Genomic DNA, 15,618 nt, shown 5'->3' on the forward strand with positions numbered 1-15,618 from the left:
TCGTCTCAGTTATTCGGTAGGCACCAGGGGATGAAATCACGAAGATGTTTGTTCGTATGTGGTGCTTACCAATGGCAGCCCGTCTTCGCTAATAATATGTCTAGATTCAGGATTGGCTGAAATTTTTGTCTCTCGAACAATCCTAGCGTACGAAATTTTTGTCACTGCAGGCACACGTGGACAGGATAATTACAGTATTAAACCACAGCTTCTGTAGGTGTAGTTCTCGTTCGCTGCCGTGTACAGTAATATTTTGATGACCTTAAGGGTAAGGGTGTTACTTACTGCAAAAACCAGCCCTTTCAAGCGTGTAAAATTTTCAGTAAGTACACTCTTACGTTGTAGGCCAGTCCCGAGAGCGCAGGCCTGCCGACGAATACAGCTCTGGCACCCAAGGCAAGCGCCTTGAGGACGTCAGTTCCCGTCCGCACGCCGCCGTCCAGGTAGACCTCTGTGCAGTTCCCTACGGCTTCCATGATCGCCGGCAATGCCTCGATCTGCGCGTGACGCAGGTGTCTATGATAAGAACTTTTGATCGGAACTGCCGGACAGTTTTCGTTTTACAGCATAAGTGATGTGCTTATTCGAACAGCTGCTTCAGGTGGTGATGGTGTCCGCTGCCGCCGCGGCCTTCACCGCCGGTATCCGTAGCAGTTGTCGCCGGGAATGAGAAAAAAAAAGTAACTAGATCCCGCCGGGATCAAACCCGGGCCCGTTGCGTTGGAGGCAGCTATTCTACCACTATACTCACTATGCTCTATAAACGCGCCCTATCGCGCAAGGACACACGCGATCTGGCAGGCGCGCCGCGTAGCGTCGACACGTGCACGTTTCGCATTGCAGTTGCATATTATTACATCAGGTAGGACCCCACATACCAGGTGCACAGGAAGGGGTACAAGGCAGTTGGAGAATGAGGAAGAAAAAAGAAGTTTAAGGACATGTATACAACAATGCTAGAAGAAATATACATTGTGCACCTGATTAAATACAGCTAGCTAGATGAGTATGTCACCGCCTCATTTCAAAGGAGATGCGAATAAATCGTCAATAAATCATCAACATCATTAGCATCGTACTGTGCTACTTGCCTGGCGATGTAAGACGCGCGCCGCGTAGCGTCTCTACGTGCGCCATTTGCATTGCAGCTGCATATTATTACGCCAGATGGCATGCCATGTAGCAGTTGCATATGCAACAGTACAGGGTAGAAGACTTCAGTAAGAAAAAGATTGTGCTTATGTATAGACATTGATGTAGCGAAAAACAGGTATTGTACATCTGATTAATTAAAGCAGGCTAGTTGACGGTTTTTCACCGTCTCATTTCAGAGAGAATGCCATTAAATCATCACCATCATCATTACTATCCTATCATGCCATTTGACATGCGCGCCGCGTGGTGCCAATACGTACAAGCTTTGTATTGCACTTGCGTTATATTCCACTAGGTGTCCTGACATGTTGCAGTTGCCTATAGCAGTTGCATGCTGCATGTAGCTGGCATGACATGAATGGAATTGGGAGGCCCCAGAAAAGCAGTCAAATCCTACAAAGGTGATGTCCTTGAAGTAATCTTCACCGCAAAAACAGACGAAGATTTGTGTCCGTTCCATGACATCGTGACGGGAGAGCGCTTCTGGCAGCACATGTCCGCTCTTTCTTGCAACGCCACCACATGTTGACACATGTAGACCCTTTCAAGCTAAACTCGGAATTGCTCGTGCAGGACCTAGCGGAAGTATTTACCTGTAGCAAACTATGGTGTCTCTATCGACGTTGAGGAGCTTTTCTACTCTGTGCCATACGATGAGTTTTTAGCAGTCCGTGATTTCAGGGAGTTGCGGCCTTTCAAAACTCCTCGTTAGTCAATGTGAGCATTTTTTTGGAGTTGTTGAAGTGTTATTTGTGCTCCACGATTGTAAGCTATGACATCAATAGCTATGTGCAAAAGAGGGGCATATGTATCGGCTCTTGTGTTGCGCCTGTGCTTTGCGAGATTTTTCAAACGAAATTGGACCGCCGGTTGCAACCTGAACTTGTAGAAAGGCATGTTTTAAGAGTGTGCAGATACGTTGATGACTTTCTTGTTTTTTTTTAAGTGTACCGAGTAACCAAACGTCCCTATCAGCAGCTAATAGCGTGTTAAATTGTTTTAATGATGCTTCATGTTCTGTCTTTTACCCTTGAGCTTCCCGCCAATGGCGTGTTGCCGTTTTTAGACCTCGCTTTGTATATTAAATGGGACGACCATGTGTATGGTCGTCCCATTTAGGAAAAGCCTACCTCATGACTCCTCATACACTGAGCTCGTCAAACGAGGGATTGCTTTGTCGTGCCTGAACTAGGCTTTGAGAAAGTCCTGTAACCACAAGGTCGAGCACAGCTTCAGTTTGCAGTTGTCACGTCTCGATAACTCGGGTTTAGTGTTTTGGTGGCCGTGGGAGGTTCGCTTTTAAAGAAGCTCAAAATGGCTCAACCACACAGGATAAGCGGAAACCAAGAAGGGTTGTGATGATGCCATACATACATGCAGTTTCGCGCCACCTGAAGAAAGTAGAACGCAAGCATTAGGTGGACGTAGTTTTCGCAGCTCCCTGTGAGCTCGCGAATTTGTGCTCTCTAATACGTAATCGGAGCGAAAAGTGAAAAAAAAATACACGTGAGAAGAGACACGTAAACCCCCTTGTGACTTGCCCCACTGAGGTCGTTTACCACATTCCGCTCCGCTGTGGCAAAGTTAACATTGGCCAAACGGGTCGATGTATAAACGACCGACACAGGGAGTACTCGGCGTCTTCAAAGGCTGTTGCGGGTGGTATGCGCCTACCTGACCACGTCAAATATTGCGGTTGCACTCCGCTATTTAGAAATGCAACCATTCTAAACAAGTCTAATGAGAGGGTGGCGAAAGGAATAGTTGAGGCTGGCCAGATATAAGCACAATCTGCCACGTGTGTCAGTGTCCCGTCAGTTGCCTTGACGGATAAAGAAATTAGTATTTCCTTGGGTGATTGCATTCTTTTAACATTTTTGTGTGTGATTATGCATGAGTTTTATATCTGCCTTTCGACTGCACATGTGTCGCCTTCCGCTTCCTGGAAAGTATTGCATTAAACTTCAGTTGTAAGTGAGCGTCTGTGCTGTCTACTCTGTTGCTTCCCGCCCGTTTTCCCGCTCAATGACACTACTTGATGGACCTACTGGCCCAACAGTCTACGCTTGTGGCCGCATTTCGATGGGTGCGAAATGTGACAACACCGGTGTACTAGGTTTAGGAGCATGTTAATGAACCGCATGCAGTCATAATTTTCCGGAGTCGCCCACTACGGCGTGCCTCATAATCAGGTCGTGGTTTTAGGACGTAAAATCGCATGATTTAGTTTTTAAAGCAAAATTATAAATCGCCTTAGAGTGAGCAAACGTTGATTGCAGGCGATCATTCCAAAATAATAGGTCGATTATTACATGAGAAGATGAAGACCAATGTATCAGTATTTGAATTACGCGCCAAAGCCCCGGCGACGGTACGTCAGTGTGACGTTAGGGATTCCAAAGAGTTTTTTGGTATTTCGACTACGTTGGCTCAGTAAAGGTTGCTGTAACTTGACGTGCCGAATATGTGGTTCCTGTAGAACACAGCGTAGTAAATCTGTACCGCTAAATAATTAAGTAAGCCCTAGAAGATGCCATCAAATTCCAAGACGTCACGTCGAGTTGGTGCGGTTACTTCAAGGGGGCTTCGGCACTCGTCTTTCGTAATATTTGTGAGGCGTCGATGGAATGTTCCTATAAGTGGGAACTATTCACTTTCACAATAAATAGGTCATTTAAGAGCCCCGCAAGAAATTTTGGACGCGTTTTATTGTTGTCCAGTAAGGTTGTTTGGTATGCTTACCTAGAACTTTGAAGTTCACTGTTTAATTTGGTACTGTACTTTCTAAACAATCTTAGTCGTGGGATCATGGCTAGAGATGAATTTGGTACTGTGCTTTCTAAACAATCTTAGATCGCGGAATCAGGGCTCTGGAGGCAATCAGTACGATTTCCTCCAGAGCCATAAGATACTCTGTAGGGACTAACAGGCGAGTTATGGTCACTCTTACCAACTTCTATTCTTTCAAACGATCAGGAGGCGAGCACCACCCCTAAGAAAGGCACTGTGGCTTTATGTTTTAGAGATTTATTCACAATCCTTATGCTTAATTAGACATGTCGTTTTATTGCAGAAACAACGTTATGATCCGCCACTCGCGAGGTAATCGTTATCCATAAAAGCGACATCATGAGAGATTCAGTCGCAGACAATTATTTGACGAGCCATTCGTCTGACAAATAGCATCCGACACAATGGTTGCAATTAGTAGCCTCATAGCTTAGCTTTCAACCACTTCTAACGCCGTTTAACTAATGCTTGTTACTGTTGTTAGTTCGGCTAACTAAAATTAAGAGAATTTCAATGGTTGCACATGTCTGATGCATGCCGTATATATGCTCACAGTGGCCGGTGCTCCGTCCAGCTGTCGACCGCCATGGTTGGACACAAGGATGGCTCTGGCGCCATACTCCACCGCACGCTTGGCGTCCTCTGCTGCGAATTCCCCGGAAACCACCATATCAGCATTTCATGAGCCACAGTAAGGCCAAAAGTATAACACTCGTCTTATACCACGAATGATGTTAGCACTTCCGCGATGCATGCGCTGCTCAAATTTTGCGGTCATACTCACTCAGTGTGACATACTAAAGAGTTGGTACTACAGCTGAAACCAGTACCGTGACAACCATTGCTTAAAGTATAGATATCCCCTGTCGTCAAATCTTCTCAGCCCTGGAAATTACATGTAGCAGTCAACCAAAATTGAATCTGAGAGAATTCATTTCAGCACCAGCTGAATGAAGCGATGTGTGGGATGATATAAGTAGGAGGAAATTTAAATCTATCGTGGCCATGGCGGCATTATTGCGAGGTGATATTGCGATTATTACGCGCGCATTGGCAAGAGCCTGTAACGGCTTGAAAGAGCTGATAGAATGTCAGGCCTTTTGCTGTTCCTGGCTAGCCAGAATAGCTTTAAAACCGCGACCACCTCGAGTGCGGCTGAAAAGTATGAACCCGTCGTAACACGATCGGAACGATGGACTAAAGGTTCGGTAGAAACAAACGACTTGTTTCTTTGATGAGTGTTTGAGAAATTTCGCGACTTAAGGCTAGAGTTCCTTTCATTGCTAAGTTATGAGGTTTGTTAATGTTTTTCTTCTTTTGGCAGAGCGATCAATGCTGTTGCCCAAATGGTAGTCTATGACGATACGTGTAGAAATGTCAGGGTATATGTAAAAGTAAAATAAATGCAGAAAATAAGAAGTAATAAATAAAGAAAGGAATAAAAATAAAACTAATATATAAAAGACTAAACAAACCGCAGAGTTGTGTGTTTGTGCATCTATTCAAGCAATATACCATAAGAACCATTTAGAACCTAATAAAGCTATTGAGGAATACAGCTTCGGTGGCCTTCCATCCTCACATAGTGGAAGGGCTCGGAATTTCTTTCACTCTAGTTGTAACAGTTAAGTCCAGCAGGTTTAGTTCAATAGTCACAAAGTATATTTAGAAGAACGTGTACAGCGGTATTCACACTATTGCGATATACAGGGCACCGTCGTGAGGAGCTGCGTTAGCCATCTATGAAACCCTGTGGGCGAAAGCAGACGCATTTCTTGAGCCAAGGATGGGATGTCGGTACGGTGCCCGCAGCAAGAAGGCCTGATGATGTGGCCGAACACCCTTGCGTTGATGAGGTCAGTTCGATCGAGTTAGATTATGATCTCATGGCGTTGCTAGACATCAGTGCACAAGATATTGCAGCATGCCGCGCGTCTTGATTTGCTTTAGTATTAAGGCGAAAGCCTTAACTGGCTCGTTGCGCGATGACCTTGAAAAAAACGCGACTTCTAGTCGACTACTACAAAAAAAAAAAAAAAGAAACTCACGTCACCGTCTTCCAGCGAACGGCGGGTGTAGAGGGGAACGAGCGGCGCCCGCCGACAGAAAAACACGTGTAACGTAGCGGCGGGGGCGGTAGTTGCACAGTCGACAGCGAAGCGAGAGAGACTGCTGTGAGGGGCGCTCACTAGGCGCCTAGCAGATTGCGCAGAAGTTCTTGGAGTACGCTACGGCCAGGGATGCTGGCCAAACGAGAAACGAGGTGCGACGTGCGAAGCGGTGGGAACAAGGCGTGGGTCGGCGAGTGCTGCTTTCCCCTGCTGAGAGGATGCAACGTAATTTTGTGCGACTTGCATTACACATTTCTAACACTTACGGGCGGCAAGCATGCTGCACCTTTAAGTAGTACGTTAAATGCTCGCATGTGTTGTTGAGGACATCGACCTAGACCGCCATGCGCGTACTTCACACTGCAGCTCGTTATGCCTTACAAGATGTCTGACCCCTCTGATCCTATAACTTATAATTTAATGCATAGCTAAGTATGCAGGAGGCTTTCGTTCATGTGTTATATGAATATAATAGGTCATATAATTTTCTCAAGTAATTTTCTCTGATGTAATCAATAATCCCATAAGACTCGGCAAAAATTGTAATTCCTACATTCAGAGCTTCTCCACTTCAACGCTTTCACGTCGTATAGCAGTTAACAGCGACTTCGGGGCGAAAAGGCTGGAGTAGGCCGGGATATCGCTCGTGAACAGCGGCAGCACAAGACAAGGACGAAGCGAGACGACAACACCACGCTCTTACGATTGCAAGACGACGGTATGCGGCGAACATGCCGTGTGTGTACGCGCACGCGCGCGAGAGAGAGAGTCTCTCGGTGCGTTTCTATGTCAGAACACCACGGAAGCTAAATAATACCTGTAGCAGAGTGTGCGTGGCCCACAAACTTTCCACGCACGTCGTGCGCTCGCTTGTATGTTTAACCTTCATGATGGCGGCGGGAAACCAATATGCGCATAGTGTTGTCCGTTTTATACGAGAGGTCTATAGCTTTTTAGAAACGGACGTCCTCTCTGCTTATACAACCGATATAGATGTCTTGGATAACGGTCCATATTATGCGGAATTACACAATGAAGGAAAAAGAAAACGCTAGTAAATATCTTCCCTGCAACAAATTGATGTCTTCAAGCACACAATTCCGTTAATAAAGCTTTCGGCTATTCGATGACATTGATAATTATCGCCGACTGTTTCGTCACGGATTTTTAAAAATAAGCTATTTGTTGCAATGTATACAAATCTGTACCTTTCGCAATTATCTGTGTATAAGGTATCCATTTCATTTGCCTGTACTACATCCTCCTCGACCATCCGTGTGCTCTCTGCTTAGTATTTACAAACTTGAACAATCGTGTCTTACCGGTTATGATTCCTTTGAGTACTATGGGCAGCGACGTGAAATTCTGGAGCCAACAAACATCCTGCCACGAAAGTGACTGGTCGAAGAAGTCGTTCGTGTACTCGGTGAGACCCGAGCCGCTGGTGGCATTCGTCATGTTGAAGTTGGCGTAAATGGACTGGTCGAAATTACCTAACCTGAAGCAAAAGAAAATACAAATGCGACTGAACAAGAAAACTCGAACTTGGGGCGCGATCGGAGATATTTTGTTCGATACGCGTTCTGTTCAGTTGCTGCGACGTCACAAAGTTGCAGCATGCAAAATTTGTGACAGCGGGGCGGAGAGAGCAGCCAATCAGGAAGCGGTGACCTCCCCGGAAGTTTATTTCGTCGTTTGTCGTCTGCTTGCAAACAGTATACTACAAACCCAAATGTTTCTCGTCTTCCAATTGAATGAAATCTTTGTCTAAAAAAATTTATTTTTTCTTTTCAAGCCCAAACACGTTTTCAAATAGCAGTACGTGTGACTACTGCAATTTATAACTATTAAGTTCTTAGCATCGTCCCTAGGTGGTGTCGCGCACAGCGAGAAGGAAAAAGAAAAAAAAAACGACTGGAAGAGTGGCGCACTTTTCAAGAGGCAGCGACAACATCCCAGTGGCTCGCTGGCACCGATGATGTTGTCGATTTCTCTGTGCAACCAACGAATTATTTGTTTCGAGAAAGAAAAACGACGCCGGAATTAACTTTCTGTCATTTCTTCAAACGCGTTTCGCAAACGTGCCATTCTGCAGCCGAAAAGGCCGCCTGTTGGATCCAATCCAATCCACCAGACGCGCCATGCGAAGCCGTATGATCGCTCCAAACTTCTCAACTCCCGTCGCGTTCGGACGAAATGCTCGGTGGGCGGATGATTGACAGGAGCGTGTCGTCATTTTGACGTCACCAAAAACGGGGCGGCGCCCCGCGGCTGGCGACGTCGGCGCGGAGTAGGCCAATCGCGCGCGCCGGTAACCGAACGAACGCGCCGAACAACCATCTCCGATCGCACCCTTGCTGCGTAATTTGTGCTCGCTCGAAAAAATATTGAAAGCCGTTTTTTTGTGTACGCTTCTCTTTGCGCTTTGCGATGACAGAACAAAATTTGCCGGTACTTTCACTTCTTTCATATGCTGTGACAGATACAGCTGACGTTTAACTATTGCGAAGGATCGCTGCAAAAAGAAATCGGAAAAGAGGCTGTTTCAGCCGAAGGCAAGACATTGAAAGCGATCGCAGTTTTAGTGGTGTGATTCAGCCAACACCACCTAGATAGCGCATCTCTTCACACCCATCCATGACGTAATGCTGCTGGCCCGACTGCCATAGAATGTAATCGGTATGCTTCTGAATAAGGCGCGGTGATTTTGACGTCACCGCTTTCGTCACGCCAGCCTCGGCAAAGGGAATTTTGGGCCAGTAGCATGACGTCATGGATCGGGGTGAACAGGCCTTGTGCTGTGTAGGTGGTGTTGCGTTAGCACGAATACTGAATAAAAATAAAAGGCGTGGCTTGCACGTCAGGCGGGCCGCAGTGGGAGCGAATGCCTCAGCCATAGTATCATTCTCTGCCGCTGCTCTGGGCGGAACGGCGCTAGCGGTCTGGGACGAGACGCGTCGGTTTCCACGGGCGACGGCGTTCCAAGAGCGTTCCTCGCGCATTTTCTATGCTGATCCCCGACAGCAGTCGTTGACCGCAGGCGCTATGGCAGATAACAGCGTTTTCGATGCACGCGGCAGGCCGCACTTTTATTTTTCAAGCAAAAGCTTTACTGGCCGCAAACTTGCGATTTCGCCGTGGTGGTGCTTCGAGGAGGCACATGACGTCACAACGCGGGCCTCACCGCATATATTTCTCTCTCTCTCTCTCTCTCGCTCCCTAGTCACTACTGCGCATGCGCCACTAGTAGCACCAAGCCCCAGGCGTTCCGCTAAGGTCCCTCTATAATCTTCAAATAGCGCCATCTGCCGCGCGCGCCCCCTAGGAAGTTCCTGTAGCAGACGGCGCCCACGCTATACCGCGGCGCCGCGGCATTCGTGAGGTGAAAAAATATCTGCATACGCGCGGAAATAAAGCCTACTGGTGCCTGACTGTGGCGAAAAACGAAAGGACCCGAACTGCTAAATTTAGTCCTTTAATTTCAAATGAGAGCTCCAAGAAAATAGCTCAAGAGAGCGTAATGGGGGCTTTATCGCCTCGATTCCGCGTGTTTACATTTCGTTCGTTTGCTCTCACTCACCGCACGAGCCTTGGTGATTGCTTGCGCCTAATCCCGTATGCTCTGTGAAATGTTTTGCATGTAAGTGTGCTGCGTACACATAGCGGTTGCATTGAACGAAGAAGTCATGTAAAAATGAAGGCTCACAGTCGCTTGGACCGGAAAACTTTCGACATAACGTCGCTCAAACGTGCGATTCTCAAAGCGCGCGACCTTCACGGCAACTAAACAACATCCTGTGTGTGTGTGGAAACGAGTGCGCCAACAGTCTTCTTGCCGCTGAGTGTAACTGTCATGTAGCGATTACGCGACGACTGCTCTGACTTGTGGTTCAATGCTACGAGCCAGTGCAACTGTCGTGACATGATGAAGAGGCGGTATGGATCGTGTCAGCGTGTCTCCTCGATCGTGTTCGGGCTGCCAGCGCGATCTGATCTCGCGGCACACCAATATCAAGCGTAGTGTCTGCGCGTGTGTGAATGCGGTTGACTGTTCTCGTGAACCGTGCGACGTCGCCGCGTAAACTCGAATCATGACGCGCATTGTTGTGTTTATCCATTTTCGCCTCCGTGCACCGCTAAAGCCCCGTAAGAATTAGAAGGCCCTTATACGAAACGCACGCGGATTGGCCCAGCTATTACTGCACTGTGTTTTGCTGGCAATCCGTGTATCGCTTGTGGCGATTTTCTTATGTTGATTTGCAGTTGTGTGTTTTTCATCACTAAAATGGCATTGCCGATTACTGAAACATCTTCGAGTGTAAGGGAAACTTGGAAGGAACGAGCTCGCAGCTGTATGTAATGTACTTTGATATACTCTATTACGCTTTATTATTTGACGGCCAGTAGGTGTGGATATATGCAGTATTCGTTTTTAAAAACAGAGTAATGCAGGCACCTAGCAATATATTTATTCACATATGCAATGCACAAAATACGATTAGGATATTGTAAATTATTTGGACATTATGTAAAGCGCAGTTAACAACGCGCGCACAAACACAGGAAAGTGTAAAAGTAGAATTCGCTGCTGAATTTTATTTTTTATCGCACGTAACGCAATGCGGATATTTGTCAGCGAGTTAATGCGTTTCTGCCCCACTATTTACTTGCATGCTAGGTAATACTGCACTTGCTCAGTTAACGGGCTCGTAATGCACTAAAATCAGTAATCTCCTCAAACTTCGGCCGTCAACATTCATGCCCGCGAATGAAATAATACTGCAGCTCTGCACACACAGGTGTATACTTTCTCTCGCACCTTCGTATCGCTCTACGTTACTTTCCTTGCATAGTCGTGCAGTTACCGACGGTTCAGTCTTTCCGTCCATTTCTATGCAACCAGAATTACCTTCTGGTTAGGTTTTGTTTGCTGCGTGGGATGCAAAATAACTTCTTGTCATCCTCCGTCTGATCTCGGCACCCATCCGCACAGCAACAAGGCATTTCGGTTCTTCGCATCCTAGGTCATACCGATCTATTCAGCGGGCTCACAGCGAACTAAAATAAATAATCTCCACAAACTTCTGCCCTCAACATTCATGCACACGAGTGAAATACTATCACCGCTCGACACACGCACGTGTATACTTTCTATCGCACCTTTGTATCGTTGTCTGTTACTTGCCTCGCATAGTCTTGCTGTTACCGACGGTTCAAAGTCCGTCCGTGCAATTCTGTGTAACCATACTTTTCGTCTGGTTAGGTTCTGGTTGCCGCGCGCGATGCAAATAACTTCTTGCCATCCTTCGCCTGGTTTCGGCACCCAACCGCACAGCAACAAAGCATTTCGGCCCTCCCGGAACGAAATGATCGCAGTGATGTGGATAGCACAACAGGCGAAACGCGCGCTCTTCGCCCGGCGCGCAGGAACTTTCATGGCGGCAAAGGGGCGGAGCAAGGTCACATGTCACCGATCAGCCTATCGCAGGCGTTGTCGGTTGGATCAAAGCCTGGCGGTACTTTTAAATTATTGAGGGATTTTACGTTCCGCCGCTGCGCAGCGCCGCGCCTTTCCGCAGCCGACGTTTTGTATGACGTCACACCGCGTTCCTCGTCGTTGCCTACGCTCGCCTCGCCAACTGCGTCGCATGCCTAATAACATGTCGGAGGATTGAAAAAGAGAGCTCGCGTGTGCCGCAACCACACTTGAGGCAGCAGTATGGACGGCGACAATTCTAAGAAGCAGGAGGAGGCCTGGAATCGACATCGGAACGAGATGAAGAGGAAACAGATGAACAGGGCGCCGAACTACTGGCTAAACGCCACAACATAGCTAGACAACCAGACTAAACTGGACTTGCAATCAAGATTAACCAAGGTTAACCATGCTATGCCTTAGCTTTCCCTACGTGTATCCTGGCATAGCCGAGCTAAGTCACTGCCAATTTTTTTTTACTAAGCGGCCGCGGCTTGAGTTACTTTTACCGTGTGCTAACACAGACAGTAACACAGCTTTCCGTTCCGTAAATAGCTGTCAACGCTGTGGAAGCTACGCAAAATGTTTTTGGTCAGGAAACGTTCTCACTTTGTGCGTTCCGTCCATGCTTCGCTGCGCAGCAACAGCGCTCGCTGGCTCAAGCACGAGCACGAGGCTCCTCGCGACGGGTTGCTAATAAATAAACCCGGAAAGAACAAAAAATAAAATCAAAATAAAACTGATCTAAAACAACGCATTGTATACCGCAGTGTGTTTGTTTCAAATGATTAAGACTTGTTTCATTTAAAAGTGAGCATATATAAAGAATTCGCAGTTACTCCCGAAAAGCGAAGCGCCGATTGCGACAGCAAATTAGCAGATAGCTGTACGAAAGACAGCAGTTTTATATGCCGTATAGATTTGTAAACACTCGCTTACTAATTAAAGTAACAATGATAGAAAGTGTAAGGGTGACCCAATGAGAACGAAGAAAGAAACAGACACACAGAGAGAGCGCTGTCTTTGTGTGTCTTTTTCTTTCTACGTCGTTGTTCAGTCGCGCTTGCACTTTCTATCATGAATTCATACTAACTAGCCCGTGAACGTGTTTTAAGTAAATTAACCAGCACGGTGTCACGCAAGCACAGGTCAATATGAACACATCTTGCTCAATGACAGCGGAAACTGTCTGCGAATACGCTGGAGTTAGGAATCACGGCAGTAGTCGCGAGCCAATTGACCTCCGCGTATCTGTTGCTTCAACGCGAACTAAACGTCGAAAACACAGTGCATACCAAGCTGCCTGCTCTATGCGCACTCTGCAAACATCGCAGATCGCTTTGAAGATCAGGCCCGCGCGGGCGCGCAGTTTGGTCAGGATCACCAGTCAGCCTGTAGAGACTGTGAAGAAGTACGTCTACATAGGTGAATTAGTCACAGGGAATCCTGATCCTAAGAAGGAAAGTTACGGTAAAATAAAAATGGGTTGGTGCTCATACGGCAGCCATTTTCCGCTGCCGACTGGAACCTTTCAATATCATTGAAAAGAAAAGTGTACAATCAGTGCATTTTACCGGTACTGACATGTGGGGCAGAAACTTGGAGACTGAAAAAGAAGCTTGAGAACATGTTAACGACCGCACAAAGAGCGATGGAACAAGGAATGGTGGGCATAATGTTAAGAGACAGAAAGAGAGCCGTTTGGATCAGAGAGCAAACGTGCGCCGATATTCGATATTATATATATCGATATATAATATATATATTATATATATTCGATATTATATATATATATATATATATATATATATATATATATATATATATAGCCGATATTCTAATTGACATTAAGAGAAAAAAATGGGGCTAGCAGATCATGTAATGCGTAGGTTAGATAACCGATGGGCCATTACGGGTTACAGAATGGGCGCCAAGAGAAGGGAAGTGCACTCGAGTACGGCAGACGACTAGGTGGGGCGGTGAAACTGGGAAATTCGCGGGTGCTAGTTGGAATCGACTGGTGCAGGACAGCGGTAATTGGAGATTGGAGATTGTCTTAATATTCATCCACCGGATATACAACCCAAGACAGCGTTGGTCATTAAAAAGATTTCCCCATAGTAAGCATATGTACAAAGAGTTTGCTTATACCTATCTCGCAAATGTATTCATGGAACTTAATGCATAAAGACATGTTAGCGCTGTTCACTTTATAACATAATAAAGGTATATGAATTTATCCGTAGGAACTTCCGGAGCGCGCTGCCAAAACGTGCTTGTTTAGGCGAGGCAAAATAAAGAAAATTGTAGCTCAGAAGGAAGAGATAAAAGTGACGAGAAGGCTTGCAGTACTACGCAAACAAAAAAAGAAAGATAATGTAGCGACAGCAGTTGTGAAGTTCCCGTACAGATTTTCATCACGTCAAAAAGGTCGTAGTTTGCGTCCATTTCCTTCTTCTACATTTGCACTTATATTAGTCTTCCCGTGTTTCCGTTTGTGCTCCCGTAGATCACGAGCGTGTATTCTCTACTGCTGTATTGTAAGTACTGCAAGGGCGGTGGCAAGAGGGACGCCAATTGCTTTCCCGCGCGACTTGTACAAACCATATCTAACTGATCGCAGACGCGTTTGATGTAGCTGTCCAAGCTTATAGAAAGGACGCTTCCAAGGTGACCTGGTTTACGCGCAGCTAAGAACCATATTGTTCTGACGGCCCACCTCGCCACTCAGGATTTGCCCGTGAGCAAAATTTTCGGTATATTTTTCGGTATATGTATTTGTTAAATATTATGCTCCGAAAAAGAAGTTAAGAAGCCGAAGTTAGAAGCGAGCGTGGAGCCGAGCGCACGCCTGTATTTTTTTTAGTTGTTGCTGCAAGCATCGAATAAAGACGTTCTCAACTTCGGCTCCACTTCCTGGTTTTCAACATATGGTGCCGTGACCAGGATATGAGATCTACAGTCGAAGACCCCTGACGATGAAGCGAGCTACCTGAAGAGGACGACCGACCAACGCGATCAACGCAGCGACGCTGCGACAGAGTCGAAGAACGATCCACGTTATCACGAGGCTTCCGATTCCCGACGTGACGACACGGAAAAATTACGACGGAAGCGGGCTACCGTTCGAGCGGCGGTCACCAGGATCATCAACGACATGACAACTCTTATGCAAACAGAACCAACTCCATCTGGTGAGCTGACCGACCTTCTTGACCTATTAATGATAAAGGAAACTATGCTTACGGACCTTGATAACCAAGTGGAAGAGCATGTTACCGTTGATAAATTTGAGGATAAGCTTCAAAGCGTCGGACAGTATCAAGAGTCTATCGTCCTCACGAAATCCCGCACTGAATACATTTTATCCGACCAGCAAACAACGACTACGCACGCATCTCACGATGACTCTCATCAAGCACGCGCACACGTTAAGCTACCGAAGCTCGATGTGCCGAAGTTTCATGGTGACCCCATTAAATGGCCAGAATTTTCGCATCAATTGGAGTCTACTGTTGACCAGGACTGATATATCACAGACGTAGACAAATTGAAATATCTTTGGAACTACTTGATGGGTAAAGCGGAACGTGTCATCAGCGGCCTGTCGACAACTAACGAGAGTTATAGCACAGCTATAGAACGTCTCAAAGAGAGATTCGGTCTGAAGTCACTGATTGTTAACCACCACATGCGTCGTCTTCTAAACCCATGTAAAGTTCGTCCTTGCGAAGATTTCGAAGGGCTTCAAAGGTTGCATGAAGAAGTGCAGACGCTCGTGAAATCCCTGCACAACCTTGGCGTCGAAGAAAAAGAATATGGAGTGCTTCAGAAAACTGCTATAGTACAAAATCTTCCGCAGGAAAAGGTACTCCGTTATACTCAGCGCATCTTGTCTTCGACAAATACAGGCGTTGCTAGTGACAGGCGAAATGAAATGTCTGTTCTTCTAGACTTCTTCAGCCTTGTAGTAAGAAGCCGGGAACAGACTATAATGATGACTTCTGACAAGAGAGAACAGTCCTCAACTGCAAAACGACAATCTAATGAGCATTTCCAAGGTTCTCCATCTATGTTAACCGTAAA

General features: G+C 46.4%; 1 protein-coding gene across 1 annotated transcript in view; it reads right to left on the reverse strand.

Annotated features, from left to right (window-relative positions):
- Positions 1-15,618, reverse strand: part of LOC135901631 (uncharacterized) — a 58,874-nt gene that overhangs the window by 13,654 nt on the left and 29,602 nt on the right. The window contains exons 5-7 of the mRNA XM_065431488.1: positions 7,379-7,554; positions 4,499-4,590; positions 339-497 (exon numbers count right to left, since the gene is read on the reverse strand). Of these exons, the coding sequence (XP_065287560.1) occupies positions 339-497; positions 4,499-4,590; positions 7,379-7,554 (427 nt within the window). The remainder of the gene's footprint in view (positions 1-338; positions 498-4,498; positions 4,591-7,378; positions 7,555-15,618) is intronic.

Source organism: Dermacentor albipictus, chromosome 1 (genome assembly GCF_038994185.2).
Source record: "Dermacentor albipictus isolate Rhodes 1998 colony chromosome 1, USDA_Dalb.pri_finalv2, whole genome shotgun sequence".
Classification (NCBI taxonomy): Eukaryota; Metazoa; Arthropoda; class Arachnida; order Ixodida; family Ixodidae; genus Dermacentor; species Dermacentor albipictus.